Source organism: Clarias gariepinus, chromosome 1 (genome assembly GCF_024256425.1).
Source record: "Clarias gariepinus isolate MV-2021 ecotype Netherlands chromosome 1, CGAR_prim_01v2, whole genome shotgun sequence".
In the NCBI taxonomy this organism is placed as follows: Eukaryota; Metazoa; Chordata; class Actinopteri; order Siluriformes; family Clariidae; genus Clarias; species Clarias gariepinus.
This window is the reverse complement of record NC_071100.1, coordinates 40,080-54,734: the sequence shown is the minus strand read 5'-3', so window position 1 is coordinate 54,734 and position 14,655 is coordinate 40,080. Positions and strand designations below refer to the sequence as shown.

At 44.2% G+C, this 14,655-nt stretch overlaps 2 protein-coding genes across 2 annotated transcripts in view; both read right to left on the bottom strand.

Moving 5' to 3' along the window:
* The window catches only part of LOC128523972 (histone H2A-like), a 70,737-nt gene that overhangs the window by 44,548 nt on the left and 11,534 nt on the right, over positions 1 to 14,655 (bottom strand). The window lies entirely within an intron of this gene.
* Positions 5,524 to 8,448, bottom strand: LOC128526094 (intelectin-like). Its single transcript, XM_053497672.1, has 8 exons — positions 8,380 to 8,448; positions 8,187 to 8,249; positions 7,949 to 8,080; positions 7,743 to 7,852; positions 7,490 to 7,648; positions 7,268 to 7,376; positions 6,304 to 6,326; positions 5,524 to 5,676 (listed from the first exon to the last, which is right to left on the bottom strand). The coding sequence occupies exons 1-8, from the start codon at positions 8,435 to 8,437 to the stop codon at positions 5,524 to 5,526; spliced, it is 807 nt and encodes a 268-aa protein (XP_053353647.1). The 5' UTR covers positions 8,438 to 8,448.

Below are 14,655 nucleotides of genomic sequence, written 5' to 3'. Positions count from 1 at the left end.
CTGGAATCATAAAAATAAACTTAATATTAACCAATATACAGATCGTTTGTTGGACTATATTAGTCTTGACACGGCTTTTGCTGCCACAATAGATCAGTCTCTCTGGGCTCCTTTGATCAGCTCCATCATCTAGTGTGAGTGGGGGTTAATATATATAAAAAAGGAACTATAGAGAGGGGTAGGACTTCTGAAAGTTGCCAGTGACTGTGCTGTCAGGACACTTTGACCTTCTGTTTGGTAATAGAATAGGATGTTGGTCTGTTCCTATGCGCTGTGTGAACAAGAGATTAAGCTGATGAGTTCGATTTATTTTACATATGCAGATGTTTTGGCCGTCTGAAAGAGCATCTCTCTGTTATGACCTGATGTGTCTGTGGAGCAAAACATAAAGAAATGTCAAACTCTGCTAAAATGAGTTCACTCTGCCACCTAGTGGTAGAAGATTCATTTGCAGCAAATCTAAATATTACAGTTTTTTCTGATTGCTTAAACAGTAATAATGATTCCTGTAGCACAATTTCTAAAATTATTAATAGTTGTAGAAAAACTATTCACTGAGTTTGCAAAATTAAAAGCACAAACACTGCTTTGCACACAGTTTGCACTTTTATAACACACAATTTGCAAATGTATAAATACAATCTAATCCACAGCACTCCTTTTGCAGAACTGTAAACACAACTCAGTACTTTACACACAATTTCCAAATTATCAGAACACTCCTAGTAAAACTATACACATTTATGAACATTTTTTACACTTTTTGTGTAACTGTTTGACCACACTGCACATGTGAAAACAGTTTTATATAATTAGTTCACTTTGCAATCAGCTTGAGCACTATAAATAAGCCACAGGTAAGCTTTCAATGTGGAGAACAATGGAGGGCAGACTGAGAAGAGTGAGAATTAGAGGAGGGCGAGGAAGAGGAAGAGGACGAGGACGTGAAGGAGCAGGTGGAAGAGGAGGAGGACAAAGACTAGGAGGTGAATTTAGAGGAAGAGGACAAGGAGGTGAAGAGGAAGGAGGAAGGATAAGAAGAATCAGAATTCCTGATGACATCAGAGCAACAATAGTAGACCATGTAATCAACCATGGAATGACCCTAAGGGAAGCTGGCCAACGGGTTCAGCCTAACCTCAGCCGCTACACTGTAGCAAGTATCATAAGGACATTTCGAAATGAGAATCGGTTAGTACAGTTACTTCATACTACAGTAAGTTTTCTAGTAGAACCATACCCTAATGAAAAACAATACAGTACTTGACATGTAAAAACTGAATTTGTTACTTTACAGAGTTGCTAGAAATCCAGCATCTGGGGGCAGACAAAGAATGTTCACTGAAGAACAAGAGACTCATATAGTCAATATGGTGTTGGCCAATAATTCCATTAGGCTGCGAGAAATACAGCAGCGCATAAAAGAGGATACCATCACATTCCAAAACATAAACAACGTGAGCATCTCTGCATTATCTCGTGTACTGGCACGAAATAGAATAAGAATGAAACAAATTTACAGAGTCCCTTTTGAAAGAAACAGTGAGCGCATAAAACAACTGCGATATGAATATGTTCAGGTAAGCTATAATATCATTGGTACTGAATGTGGAAGTCCATCCTGTAGTGCTGTGTATGAACCTGCTGTGCTGCATTTGTTTTGTCTTTTCCAGAGAGTGATGGAGCTAGAGGCAGATGCCATGGGTCATGAACTGATTTATGTAGATGAGGCAGGTTTTAACCTAACTAAAACAAGGAGACGTGGCAGGAACCTTATTGGACAACGTGCTATAATCAATGTGCCAGGACAGCGTGGTGGTAATATAACTATGTGTGCAGCTATGAGTCAAAATGGTGTTGTGCACCATCATGCAATCCTGGGCCCATATAACACTGCACACATTATTACATTCCTGGATACCCTATATCATACACTCACTAATGTTCAGAGAGCAGAGCAGATGAGATATGTTATCATATGGGACAATGTTAGCTTCCATAGGGCTGCTTTGGTCCGCAACTGGTTCACAGATCACCAACTCTTTACTGTACTAAACCTCCCCCCATATTCTCCATTCCTGAATCCAATCGAAGAATTCTTCTCTGCCTGGCGCTGGAAGGTCTATGACCGTCATCCCCATCAGCGCATGGCTCTTTTACAGGCAATGGAAGAGGCATGTGAGGATATTGACCAGGCATCATGTCAGGCCTGGATACGGCACTCAAGAAGATATTTTCCACGGTGCCTTGGACAAGAAGACATTGCTTGTGATGTCGATGAAATTCTGTGGCCGGACCCAGAAAGACGACATGATTGATATTTTTTCTCTCTCTCTCTTTCAGTGAAATTGTATGTTTTTTTGTGCTTCGTTTTGATATGTATGAATAAACATTCATACTTACAGTAAGTAAAATTTGAATCCTTGTGTGTTTGTATGACAAAATTATGTCAAAAGTATTACTTCAAATTCACCTACCTTATGCACAGAGAAAGCAAAAGCCAGATGTGTTTTTTATTTATACCATCAGTGTGTAGTTGGCACTTTGTGTGCTTATAAATATGATGGTTAGTGTTAACTGTTTGGTACAAAAATACCATTTTTACAAAGGTTTGTAGAGTTAAACAAGATGTATACTCTTTTGCAAGAGAACTAAAATGTTTTGATAATTGGGTGAAAGGTTTTCTTATTTGTGTGTAGAGTTTTGCAAAAATAGCCAATAGTTACAAAAAATGTGCTTAAGCAATCAGAAAAAACTGTAAGGCCTGGTGTGGAATTCACAGAGGCCCGAAGGGTTTGTCATATGTTATGTCTGGGAATGTTTGTGGGGTAACTGACTGGGAAAAGCTTGTAAGGGTGTATAACATGTTGGTTATGTTGCATTATGCCTTATGTTGCTTAATAAATGCTCATTTACTATCACCAAAGGAACATTTACTATCACTAAATGAACATTTTTGCCCATTTGCTGTTGTACATCACAAAATTTTACCTATTTAGCAGTAGAATGGTTTAGTATTGTTTTGTTTCCAGTGTAATGTAATATGTATATTTGTATTTTCTTCTTGTTTATTAATAAATAAAAGGGGGAAAAAACATTGAGGCATTTGTCAGACACCCTTATCCAGATCAACTTACATTTTTATCTCATGATATATCTGAGCAGTTGAGGGCCTTGCTCACGGATTGACTGTCTTCATACGTGACTTATGTTTTTTAAGACTTATTTTAATATATTTTTTACTTTCATTGGAATTTATATCTGTTGAACTGTCAGTCTTAATGTATTTTTAAAAAAGTTTATTATTATTATTATTATTATTGTAGCGTTTTTACGCCGGGAAGAATGCTGGAGAGACGAGTGAGCTTATTTGCTACCCAATGCAATAGCTGGGAGTACTTTATTAAGCACACAGCATGAGCAGCACCTTCACTCAGGAGCCTACATCCAATTCAGCACTAGCTTGAACTGGAGCACATTTCACACGTCACACACCCCTCACACAAACAGGGCCGAAGCCACCAACCCAAACACCTTTCCCCATCATGGTGAACACACACCGACATCCCCGCAAGGCATGCTGGTCGTCAGCCGCCGCCCCGCCCACGCCACACTGCCCCCACCCGAGCTGTGACCGTCCCTGGTCACCATGAAGAACTCCGTTTCGGAGGCGTGGAGGCGGTCGGCGCTGGCGGTGGGAACGCCGGCGTCCTTTGGCAGGCGAGGGGTGAACGCGAATGTAGTCCTGAGGTGGTCCGGCCTCCAGAGTTCGATGGTTCCCCGGCGTGCGGCTGTGGAGGCGCAAGACGGTCCTGGTGGGGCAAAACTCGTGCTCGCCCTGCCAACCGCACCCGGTAGATGACATCGGAGAGCCGAGCTGGCTGTGAGTGTCCACGCCCATTCGCCCCTTCTGCCTGGCGATGAGCGGTTCACAGTTCCACAACCCGTGGGAAACAGTGGAGCCGGTGTCCACGAGCGCCCACAGTAAGACACCGTCCGGCACACAGTCGAGGTAAAGCCCCGCGGGGCTCCCCAATCGTCCACCCGGCGCTAGTTTAGCGGCTGCTGGTGAACGCTGTCCCTCAGGCCTGAGAACGTTACAGCGGTAGTCCGGCTGTCCCTCAGGCCTGAGAACGTTGCAGCGGTAGTCCGGCGGTCCCTGGCCTCGGCGTCGTCGCGGAATCTCGGAAGCGGTGTCGAGGCCTAGCCGCGACGGGTAGCCCTGTCCCCGGCTAGGTTCACCTACCAAGCGCCACTGAGCTGCGGGCGGTCGCTCGGCTCTTTCGCCGTGAGGTGCCGCCATTATGGGCTCAGCGCGCTCGACCTCGCACAGCGCCTCCTTACGATCACCCGCGCCGTCGCCTCGCCGCGAAACGTCGGAGAGCTGCTCGTTGCCTAGCCGCGACGGGTAGCCCTGTCCCCGGCTAGGTTCACGAACCGAGCGCCACTGAGCTGCGGGCGGTCGCTCGGCTCTTCCGCCGCGATGTGCCGCCAATATGGGCTCAGCGCGCTCGGCCTCGCGCAGCGGCAGTTCGCTTTGCCGGCTAACAGCGCACGGAGCTGTATCTTGCTCCGGCTCTTGCGCAACGCCAGCCTCCGCCCCGAGATCCAGCGCCGGGATTTTCTGCTTCCCACTCCGCGTTGGTTGACGTGGTGTGCTCGCGCTAGCTCCGCCAGGAAAGCGCTTTTTCTGCGCGAGTAGTCGCTCCGCTACTCGGCGGCCCGCTTGGATTTTTAGAAGGTCCTCCTTTGTGCGCTCGAACCCGTTATTCTCCATCCCACTTCTGACACCAATGTAGCGTTTTTACGCCGGGAAGAATGCTGGAGAGACGAGTGAGCTTATTTGCTACCCAATGCAATAGCTGGGAGTACTTTATTAAGCACACAGCATGTAAGGCATGAGCAGCACCTTCACTCAGGAGCCTACATCCAATTCAGCACTAGCTTGAACTGGAGCACATTTCACACGTCACACACCCCTCACACAAACAGGGCCGAAGCCACCAACCCAAACACCTTTCCCCATCATGGTGAACACACACCGACATCCCCGCAAGGCATGCTGGTCGTCAGCCGCCGCCCCGCCCACGCCACATTATTATTATTATTATTATTATTATTTATTTTATTGTTTTGAAACAATAACAATTTTCTGCAAAAAAAAAAAAAGAATGCTTAATTATTATCATAAAAAAGTCCTAAACTTTATCTCATCTATCTCAGCACAGCCACGACTAAGAGTTTAACCAGGAACGTTACCATATTTTTTAAAGTAGATAGCACATAAGATTTTTGACAGTGTGGGAAAGACCCCAAAAACTTTGAGCAGTTAAATCATTGTGTAAATGAACCATACAGTGACACAAGAGAATGCTCATAACTTTATTGTGTCATAAAAATCAGGATTGAGGACACACACACTGATTATAAACTTGCTGTCCTTTGACACACACACACTGTCCAGTAATCATGCATGTATAGTGATGTGTGAATAGTGTGCTGTTTGTTCTGGAATGTTCTCTCTCAGCGGTAGAAGATGAGCACCGCCGCCTCGATCTTCTGCGCACTGGCTCTCCACTCAGGATTATTGCCGTAATTGTCCGAGGCTAAAGCACCAAAGTCACCGCACTCAGGTGGAGTGTAGCCTGAAATACGGCCACGTCCTCCAATACAGAACTAGTCACACACACACAGAGACACACACACACACACACACACACAGAGACACAGAGCAGCTCATTAATTTTCAAGCTTCATCCCTCAGCTTGACTCTTATACTGGATGTGAGATGGTGAGTCGGCAGCTTATTCACATTTCTGTTGCATCAACAAGCAGGAGAAGGAAAGTAGACAAACAGACTAAAAATGTTTAATGAACTTTTATTAAAAGTCTAATAAACAACAGTCTCCTGATTTAAAGTCAGGTTTAATCTCTGTGTGAACAGAACAGATTTCATACTGACGAACTTTGTTTCCGAGGCGTGGAGGCGGTCGGCGCTGGCGGTGGGAACGCTGGAGTCCTGTGGCAGGTGAGGGATGAACGCGAACATAGTCCTGAGGCGGTCCGGCCTCCACAGAGTTCAATGTTTCCCCGGCGTGCAGCTGGTAAGGCGCAAGACGGTCCCAGTGGAGCAAAACTCGTACCCGCCCTGCCAACCGCACCCGGTAGATGACATCGGAGAGCCGAGCTATTACCATACAGGGGCCCACCCAGTGAGACACACTCCCGGCCGAGAGCCCCCTCCTTCTCCTTCCGGAGGAACACACCCACACCTGCTCGCCAGCAGCAAAATCTCGCCCCTGGCTGTGAGTGTCCACGCCCATTCGCCCCATAGGTGCCCGCACCCGAAAGTCTTGCAGCGGTGCACGCGAGCGCTGGGTGGGGCCCTTCTGCCTGGCGATGAGCTGTGAGACCGGCGGAGCCACTGCGGGTGACGCAGTAACTCGGCTGCACACCGGCCCAGACGGCCGATGACCGCCGGAGAGCCTGGAGAACTGCACAGGAAGAACGTTCAGCGTCGAGGGTTCCACGTCGCGACAGCGCTTCACGAGCGCCCACAGTAAGACGCCATCCAGCACACAGTCGAGATCCAGCGCCGGGATTTTCTTCTTGCAGCTCCGCGTTGGTTGACGTCAGGAAAGCGCTTCTTCTGCGCGAGTAGTTGCTCCGCTACTCGGCGGCCCGCTTGGATTTTCAGAAGGTCCTCTGTTGTGCGCTCGAACCCGTTACTCTCCATCCCACTTCTGACACCAATGTAGCGTTTTTACGCCGGAAAAAATGCTGGAGAGACGAGTGAGCTTATTTGCTGCCCAATGCAATGGCTGGGAGTACTTTATTAGGCACACAGCAGGTATGGCATGAGCAGCACCTTTACTCAGGAACCTACATCCAATTCAGCTTCAGCCTGAACCAGAGCACATTTCACACGTCACACCCCCACACACACACAACAGGGCCAAGCCACTAACCCAAACACCTTTCCCCATCATGGTGAACACACCGACATCCCCGCAAAGCATGCTGATCGTCAGCCGCCGCCCCGCCCACGCCACAATATATTTATTTTACATCATTAAAATTCTAAAAAATATTGAATAATGACTTATGTGTTTTATGCAGAGGACTTATAAATATATATATAATGTAGCACCATCACATCCTCAGTCTGATCCTAACAACCTAACATTAGCCAAAGGACTGAGATTAAGGAATCTGTTTCTACTGTGTGTTTCTTATGTTTAGTTTCCATACAGACATGTGACGCCGCGTCCGTACAGCTCCAGGGTGAATGTAGCGTTCCCCGTGTCGTACGTTACAGGAACAGTGGGGCCATAGTTAACACTGCAGGCAGAACCGAATTCCTTCACCGGGAATTCCTGAAACCAGAAGTAATAATATTGTAACTATACACAACTCTGTACATCAATGTTGTTTAAGTGTCACATTAACATTATAAGGCAGCTTACAAGGGTTACATTAAGTGACTCACACTGAAGAGATTGTAGAGGTTTTCTCCATAGTCGGTGAGGAATCCGGTCTCAGTGTGGTAGCGCAGGAACGCCGCTTTTTCCCACTGACCCATCGGCGTATCATTAGGAACATGCCACACCGCCACATTCTCCGCTCTGATGGCGTAATACCCAGGATTCTGTGGGAGAAAGTACAGAGATAAAGATGAAGAAGACGTCTATGATGTTTTTTCAGTTGTTTAGGTTTGTGTGCTGGTTTGTTGTGATTCGGACCTTGTAGTCATCGCTGGTTGCAGCTTCTGTGGTGCCGAATGTGACAAGGTTACTCCAGGCTTTGCCTCCATCTGGACTGTCGCCACCTGTTTCACTCGACCAGACCTCGCCTTGTAGTGTTACAGTGATGTTAGATAAGGATTAGATAAGAAGTTAAGATCAGCTGAATGTTATTATGAATATAAACATGAAGTTAGATCACAGACCCTTGGTGCATTTCCCTTTAATGTCATTCTCGTGAACGCTGGCCACCAGAGTCCATCCGCCTCCGTCAGTCGTCATGTCACAGTACGTCGGATACATGATCCCGTCTGGCGTGCTCAGGTAATAGACACCGTCTACAAGACACAGAATATTTACATCTTGTTCCCTTTCAAAATCTACACTCGATGCTGCGATGCTTTTTACATGAAATATTGTTCCGTGTGGTGTTTAAACACATACCTTGTGCCATATTATATCTTTCCTTGATCTCTTTGCAGCTTTTTGGAAGAGGAAAATTCATTCCTGCAGAAGTAAATGTGGGGTTACACCACTGTGTGTGTGTCATATATTTCTTTATATATGAATGCTTTCACATTATAACAGAACAAATATGGAATGTGTTACTCAGTGAAAGAGTGAGTGAAATCGGTACCAGACAGGGAGAGGTTCATAACCCCAAAAGCCATAAGCAGGGTGATCCAGATCGGCATGTCTGTTACGTTAGCTATGAACTGACAGCTTCTCTGAAAACAGAAAATAACAGAAAATATCACTTCAAATTTCATAGAACAATGCTTATTAAAAAACCATGAAATGGAAATTACCTTACCAGGGATACGATGACTTAAACAGAATGTAGAGATCTTCTGGAAGAGACGAGCTCAGAATGAAGTCCGCACTGTGTCCTGGTTTATAATCCTGGCTGATGACAGGATGTACAATGTTGCAAGTCGTCACAATTGTCTGGAACTTTCTGTATGCCTTAAAAAAATCAACAGGTGGCGTTGTACATTTTTTAAAACGTGCCTATACTGTAAGTCTGCAATTAAATTCCACACGAATGACGTCGCAAACCTCCCCTTTATATGTCAAGAGTAGTATTTTAAAATTAATACGAAATTTCACAGGGAGCCAATGGAATGAAGATAAGATAGGGGTGATGTGCTCATATCTTCTGGTTCTGGTGAGGACTCTCGCTGCTGCATTCTGGACTAGCTGAAGCTTATTTATGCATCTAGCTGAACAACCAGACAGTAAGGCATTACAATAGTCCAACCTAGAGGTGATAAAAGCATGAACTAGTTTTTCTGCGTCGTTTAGCGACAATAAATTTCTTATTCTGGCAATATTTCTGAGGTGAAAGAATGCTATCCTGGTAATATTATCTACATGTGCTTCAAATGAAAGGCTGGAATCAATAATCACACCAAGGTCTTTCACTGTTGCATTTGATGGAACAGAAAGGCCATCTAAAGTTACGGTGTGATCTAAAATTTTACTCCTAGCTGTATGCGGTCCTATGACTAGAACTTCTGTCTTATCCGGATTTAGCAGAAGGAAGTTAATTAGCATCCAATTTCTTATGTCCTGCACACATTGCTCAATTTTAGTAAGCTGTTTTTTCTCATCTGGTTTTGCTGAGACATATAACTGTGTATCGTCAGCATAACAATGAAAACTAATACCATGCTTACGGATTATGTTGCCCAGAGGAAGCATGTAAAGGGAAAAAAGCAGTGGACCTAAAACTGAACCCTGCGGAACGCCAAACTCCACTAGAGAACATGCAGAATAATCACCATTTAAGTCTACATACTGATAACGATGGGTCAGATAGGATCTGAGCCAGGAGAGGGCTGTACCCTTAATTCCCACTACATTTTCTAATCTGTGAAGAAGAATAGCGTGATCAACGGTGTCAAAAGCTGCACTGAGGTCAAGTAATACAAGCATAGTTACACAACCCTGATCAGAGGCCAATAAAATGTCATTTACTACTTTAACGAGCGCTGTCTCTGTACTGTGATGAGGCCTAAATCCTGACTGATACAGTTCATGTATGCCATTTCTATGTATATATGAGCATAGCTGCTCCGCTACTATCTTTTCCAGGATCTTAGAGATAAAGGGGAGGTTTGATATTGGTCTGTAACTGGACAGCTGACAGGGGTCGAGGTCAGGTTTCTTAATTATTGGTTTGATAACTGCTAATTTAAAAGATTTTGGAACATATCCAATGCTGAGTGAAGAATTAATTATTCTCAACAGGGGTTCTATTATTGCTGGTACTATCTGTTTAAGAAAATGTGTCGGTACAGGATCTAATATACAGGTTGATGAATTTGAAGAAGAGATGAGTGAAATTAGTTCATTCTCTTCAAGGGGAGTAAAGTATTCTAGGTTCTGGTCTGACATGGCTAGATTAACATCTGCATCAATTACATTGTTCGGTTTCAAAACCTCAATTTTATGCCTAATATTTACAATTTTATTATTAAAAAAGTTCATGAAGTCCTTACTATTGCATGATGTTGTTGTGGAGATTTCTGCAGTGGTCTTATTTCTGGTTAATTTGGCTAAAGCATTAAATAAGAATCTAGGATTATTTTTGTTATTTTCTATAAGAGTGGAGAGATATGTTGATCTAGCTACACTAAGAGCTTTTCTATAGTTCAGGATGCTCTCCTTCCATGCTATTTGAAATACTAGTAATTTAGTTTGACGCCATTTACGTTCTAATTTCCGAGCAGTCTGTTTTAGAGTGCGCGTGTGATCGTTATACCAGGGAGCAAGTTTCTTATCTCTAATAATTTTTCTCTTGACTGGAGCTACATTATCTAGGGTATAGCGAAATGTCGACTCTAAATATTCAGTCACCTGATCGAGTTCTGTGAGGTCAGACGGTGATCTAATCGTAGTTGGGAACTCTGGGAGATTACTGATAGTCAAATAGTCAATAGTCAAATTATCATTGTGAATAACTGCGACGCCTCCTCCTCTACCAGTTAACCGAGGCTGGTGTATGTAGCTGTATTCAGGAGGACTAGCTTCATTTAGAGCTACATACTCGTCCTGTTTAATCCAGGTTTCTGTTAAACAGAGTATATCAAACTCCTGATCTGTGATAATTTCATTAACTATAACTGCTTTAGATGCGAGAGATCTAATATTTAACAGTCCTAGCTTCAGATCAGAGGTGCCGGCTGCGCATTCAGTCTGATCCAAGTTTGTGGTCTTTATGCTAATTAAATTACTAAAACAGACTTTCTGAGTCTTTCTAAATTTGATTTTAGCTCGGGGAACAGACACAGTCTCAATAGAGTGAACCCTGAGTGACGACTCTATGCAGCTAGCAGACGGTTGGGTTAGCCTGTCTGTCTGCTCCCTGGCCTGGGCTCTGGATTGTCACCGATTAACTAGGCCTTTTCTAAGACTATGAGCTATACTACAAGAAATGAGAGCAGCACCTTCCCGAGTGGGATGGACACCGTCCCGCCCTAACAGGCCAGCTTTGCCCTCAAAGGTCTTCCAATTATCTATGAAGCCCACGTTGTTTTCGGAGCACCACCTGGACATCCAGCGGTTCAGCGACCATAACCTGCTGTAAGTTATGCCACCACGTCTCATTGGGATGGGACCAGAGCATACTACTCCATCGGACATCGCCTTCGCTAATTTAAACACCTCTATAAAGTTATTCTTACTAACCTCTGACTGACGAAGGCGTATATCATTAGCTCCAGCATGTACCACTATCTTGGAGAACCTGTGCTGTCCTAGAGCCCTAAGATTACCTGCTATGTCCGGTGCTCTGGCTCCCGGGATACACCTAACCACTGCCGCTGGCGCCCCTAAAGGTCTAGCTAATTTCACGTGCCTCATTATAGAGTCTCCTATAACCAGAGCTCTTTCAGGTTTCTCAGTGGGTGCATCACTGAGGAGAGCAAACCTGTTGGACACGTGAAGCGCAGAAGAGGTGTGCTCCGGTGGGCTAGCCTTAGCGTTAGCTTTGGCTGAACGAGTATGCCGCCGAGTCGTCACCCACTCGCCCCGCTGTGAGGGCTCTAATGCCGGAGTCGGGGGCTGGTTATCTCCGCCTGCGGCACCCAGACTGTCCGCTACAGGAATAACACTGCTCTCGCGCTCTCTAACCCTCTCTAAAGTCTGGATGCGCTCCTCTAACGCATCCAGCTCACTTTAACCACAAAGCAAATGAAATAAAGCAATGAAGGCCTTTACTGACTTCACATCAGTGTTGATGTAAGTGTAATATTGACCTCTGTAGTTTTCATGCAAAAGCCTGGCATGCCTTTAAACCTGAACAGAGAAATCACTTGTTTCCACGAGATAAAACCACCTGTAGGCACCAGATAACAAGACCCCCGAACGTACAGTAAAAAGACACAGAGGACATAGTTGAACTGTAACTAATAACAGTGTTTATGTGTGTGTGTCTTATTAATTAATTAAGCTCTAATGAAGCTCCTTTTCTGTGGTTGGATTGAGGCAACGATGCCGACTCTTTAAATAGCGAACAGGGCAGTACACTGGAGGAGCAGGATAATGACCCAAAACGTGGGGAGAAATCTACAGAAAAATGGTTCAGCAGACACAAAATCAAGCTCCTCTCATGGCCATCTCAGTCCCCAGACCCCAACCCGACTGACAATCCGGGATGGAATTTTCTCTCTTTTTTTGTATTGTGGTTCTATATTGTTTAAATAATGAAAAAAAATCATTAGAAGCCTAAGAACACATCTTAACCAGGGGTGCCAATAATTGTGTAGGGTGCTGTAAATATGACATCATTATGATGACAATATGATTATATTATGAATATGATATTAATATAATATACATCATAGTATTTTCTTTCCTTGAAGTGTGTGTACATGTTTTGTCTGACTATGTATACCAGATCAATTAGGACTAATTAGAGTCTATAACTCATGAGTCATATTAACTAAGACGATTAGCAGGAGGGAGGTGATTTCGTTCTCTCAGCCATTACATTTTATATTTTACACAAACTTCTCTGCTTCTCTACGTACGTTATGTTCAAGGATGATTCTCGTTATCTGACTTTATCTGATGTTCCCATTTCTTCTCAGACTGCTCTCTTTATGTTATCAGGAGCACAAATGACACATTTTTCACTAGTATACCAATGCACACAGATACTACAAACTCCTGTTAGCACCTGTTTCTGTATCACAAAGTAAATGCTGATTCGTCCACAACAATCTTATACCCGGATTCTGTAGCTGCACTTCCTGTGGATCAATCCCATAAAGATTGTTTAAGAGAGTTTAACAAAGTGCACTGTGGGCCATTAGAACCTTGAACACATGAACTCTACAGCTTACTGTGTCCTGAATACTTGACTTGTTTGTACAAACTGTAGCTTTGATATGGATTGCTTTCTGACCTTGAACTGCTCCTCCACTAAGAAGGTGCTGGTGTGTAACGTGATAACAGCTTTGAGTTACGCCAGTAATGCATCCCTTATTGCCTGGACCAGTGCCAGAGCCAGAGCAGTAAACTTTCCACTACTTTCCACTGAAAAGAATTGGGGAACATACAGGAATAAAGGAACACAGGAACTTTTAGCAAACTGGGAGTGATACGGTCCCTATACCACTCCCAGTTTGCTAACATTCCTTTATGCAAACCATTATTCTTTATTCCTGTGCCTGGTGATGTATGACCTCACGCACACATGGTGACATTTCCATCACGCTGCCCAGAGACACTGACAACACCACAGGTGCCAGTGCTATTCCTCCACCACCACCACCACCACCACCAAGACCTGGTCTTCTGCAGGTTCAACCCTGCCTCATCAATGAAGGTATTTTTGTAGGGATCAGCACCGTCATCAAGAAAATATGCCGTACTCACATGCACACATAAGTATCGTTGCTTCTTCACTTGGTCAGATTTATTCACAAATGGAAGACAATGTACCTGTTTCACCTGGTGTTGGTTCAAGACACAGTTGTTTGTGGACAGGCTGACCTGGTCCTTGTCTTCCAGGACTCTAATCTCCCACTGGGTGAGGCCAATATCTTCCCAAACCATGTGACTGAGATTCATAGCAGTGACTATGCTTTCTACTGCAGCGTGCTTGAATGAAGTCCACCCTACTGCACTAACCCCCATTGTAATGAAGTGCTTTTAGAAACTGGTCTTCAGTCACCTCAACGTGGGCCGACCTCCTTGTGCTGAACTGGACTCCATGATAACTTCTGTTTTTATTAAAATTCCAGCAGCCTAACACACATGATGTCATTATATAATCCCGGCTATCTGTTTTCACCCAGATGAGGATGAGTTCCCTGTTGAGTGTGAGTAGGAAGGTTGAAAATCGAAGTTGACATTCATTATACAGCAGTAAGCTCAAGGGGGGCTCAAGGCGAACATGGACATGGGGCCCTCTGCATTCAGTGCTTTTTTACAAGTCTCCCCTTAAACTTCCCTTCACTTGACATCCCACAGCATCTCATCCAGATGTCTAGAACAGCCCTGTAGAAACAACAACAACAACAACAACACATTAAGAGGTTAACTAAAGCACATACAATTTTCTACGGTTAGAATGTAAATCCTTGTCAGTTTACAGATCTGATACAGAGACCTTTGTATTTCAACATGATCAGCAGATTAATACTTGACGATTGGCCTCGATTGTCTTTTGTGCTGTTAGAGAAAACCCATGACAGGTCAATGGAGTGACACAAATAATACCAAAGAATACTTATTCAAATTATTACCTCTTATCTTTATCCTTGCCTTCACGTCTTTGTCTTACTCTTTTTCACTCTGTCTGTCTGTCTCTCTGTCTGTCTGTCTTCTGCTACTCCACTGCTTTCTTTTTCTATTTCCAATCCTTTTAAAGCATTTTACTGTTTCTCTTCATCATCACTGT

Coding starts and splice junctions, on each gene's coding strand:
- LOC128526094 (XM_053497672.1), bottom strand. CDS start 8,437: ATGCCGATCTGGATCACCCTGCTTATGGCTTTTGGGGTTATGAACCTC. Junction 7,377..7,489: donor ACCTCTACAATCTCTTCAGT/GTGAGTCACTTA, acceptor TTCTGGTTTCAG/GAATTCCCGGTGAAGGAATT. Junction 5,677..6,303: donor ATGGGCGTGGACACTCACAG/CCAGGGGCGAGA, acceptor GTGTGTGACTAG/TTCTGTATTGGAGGACGTGG.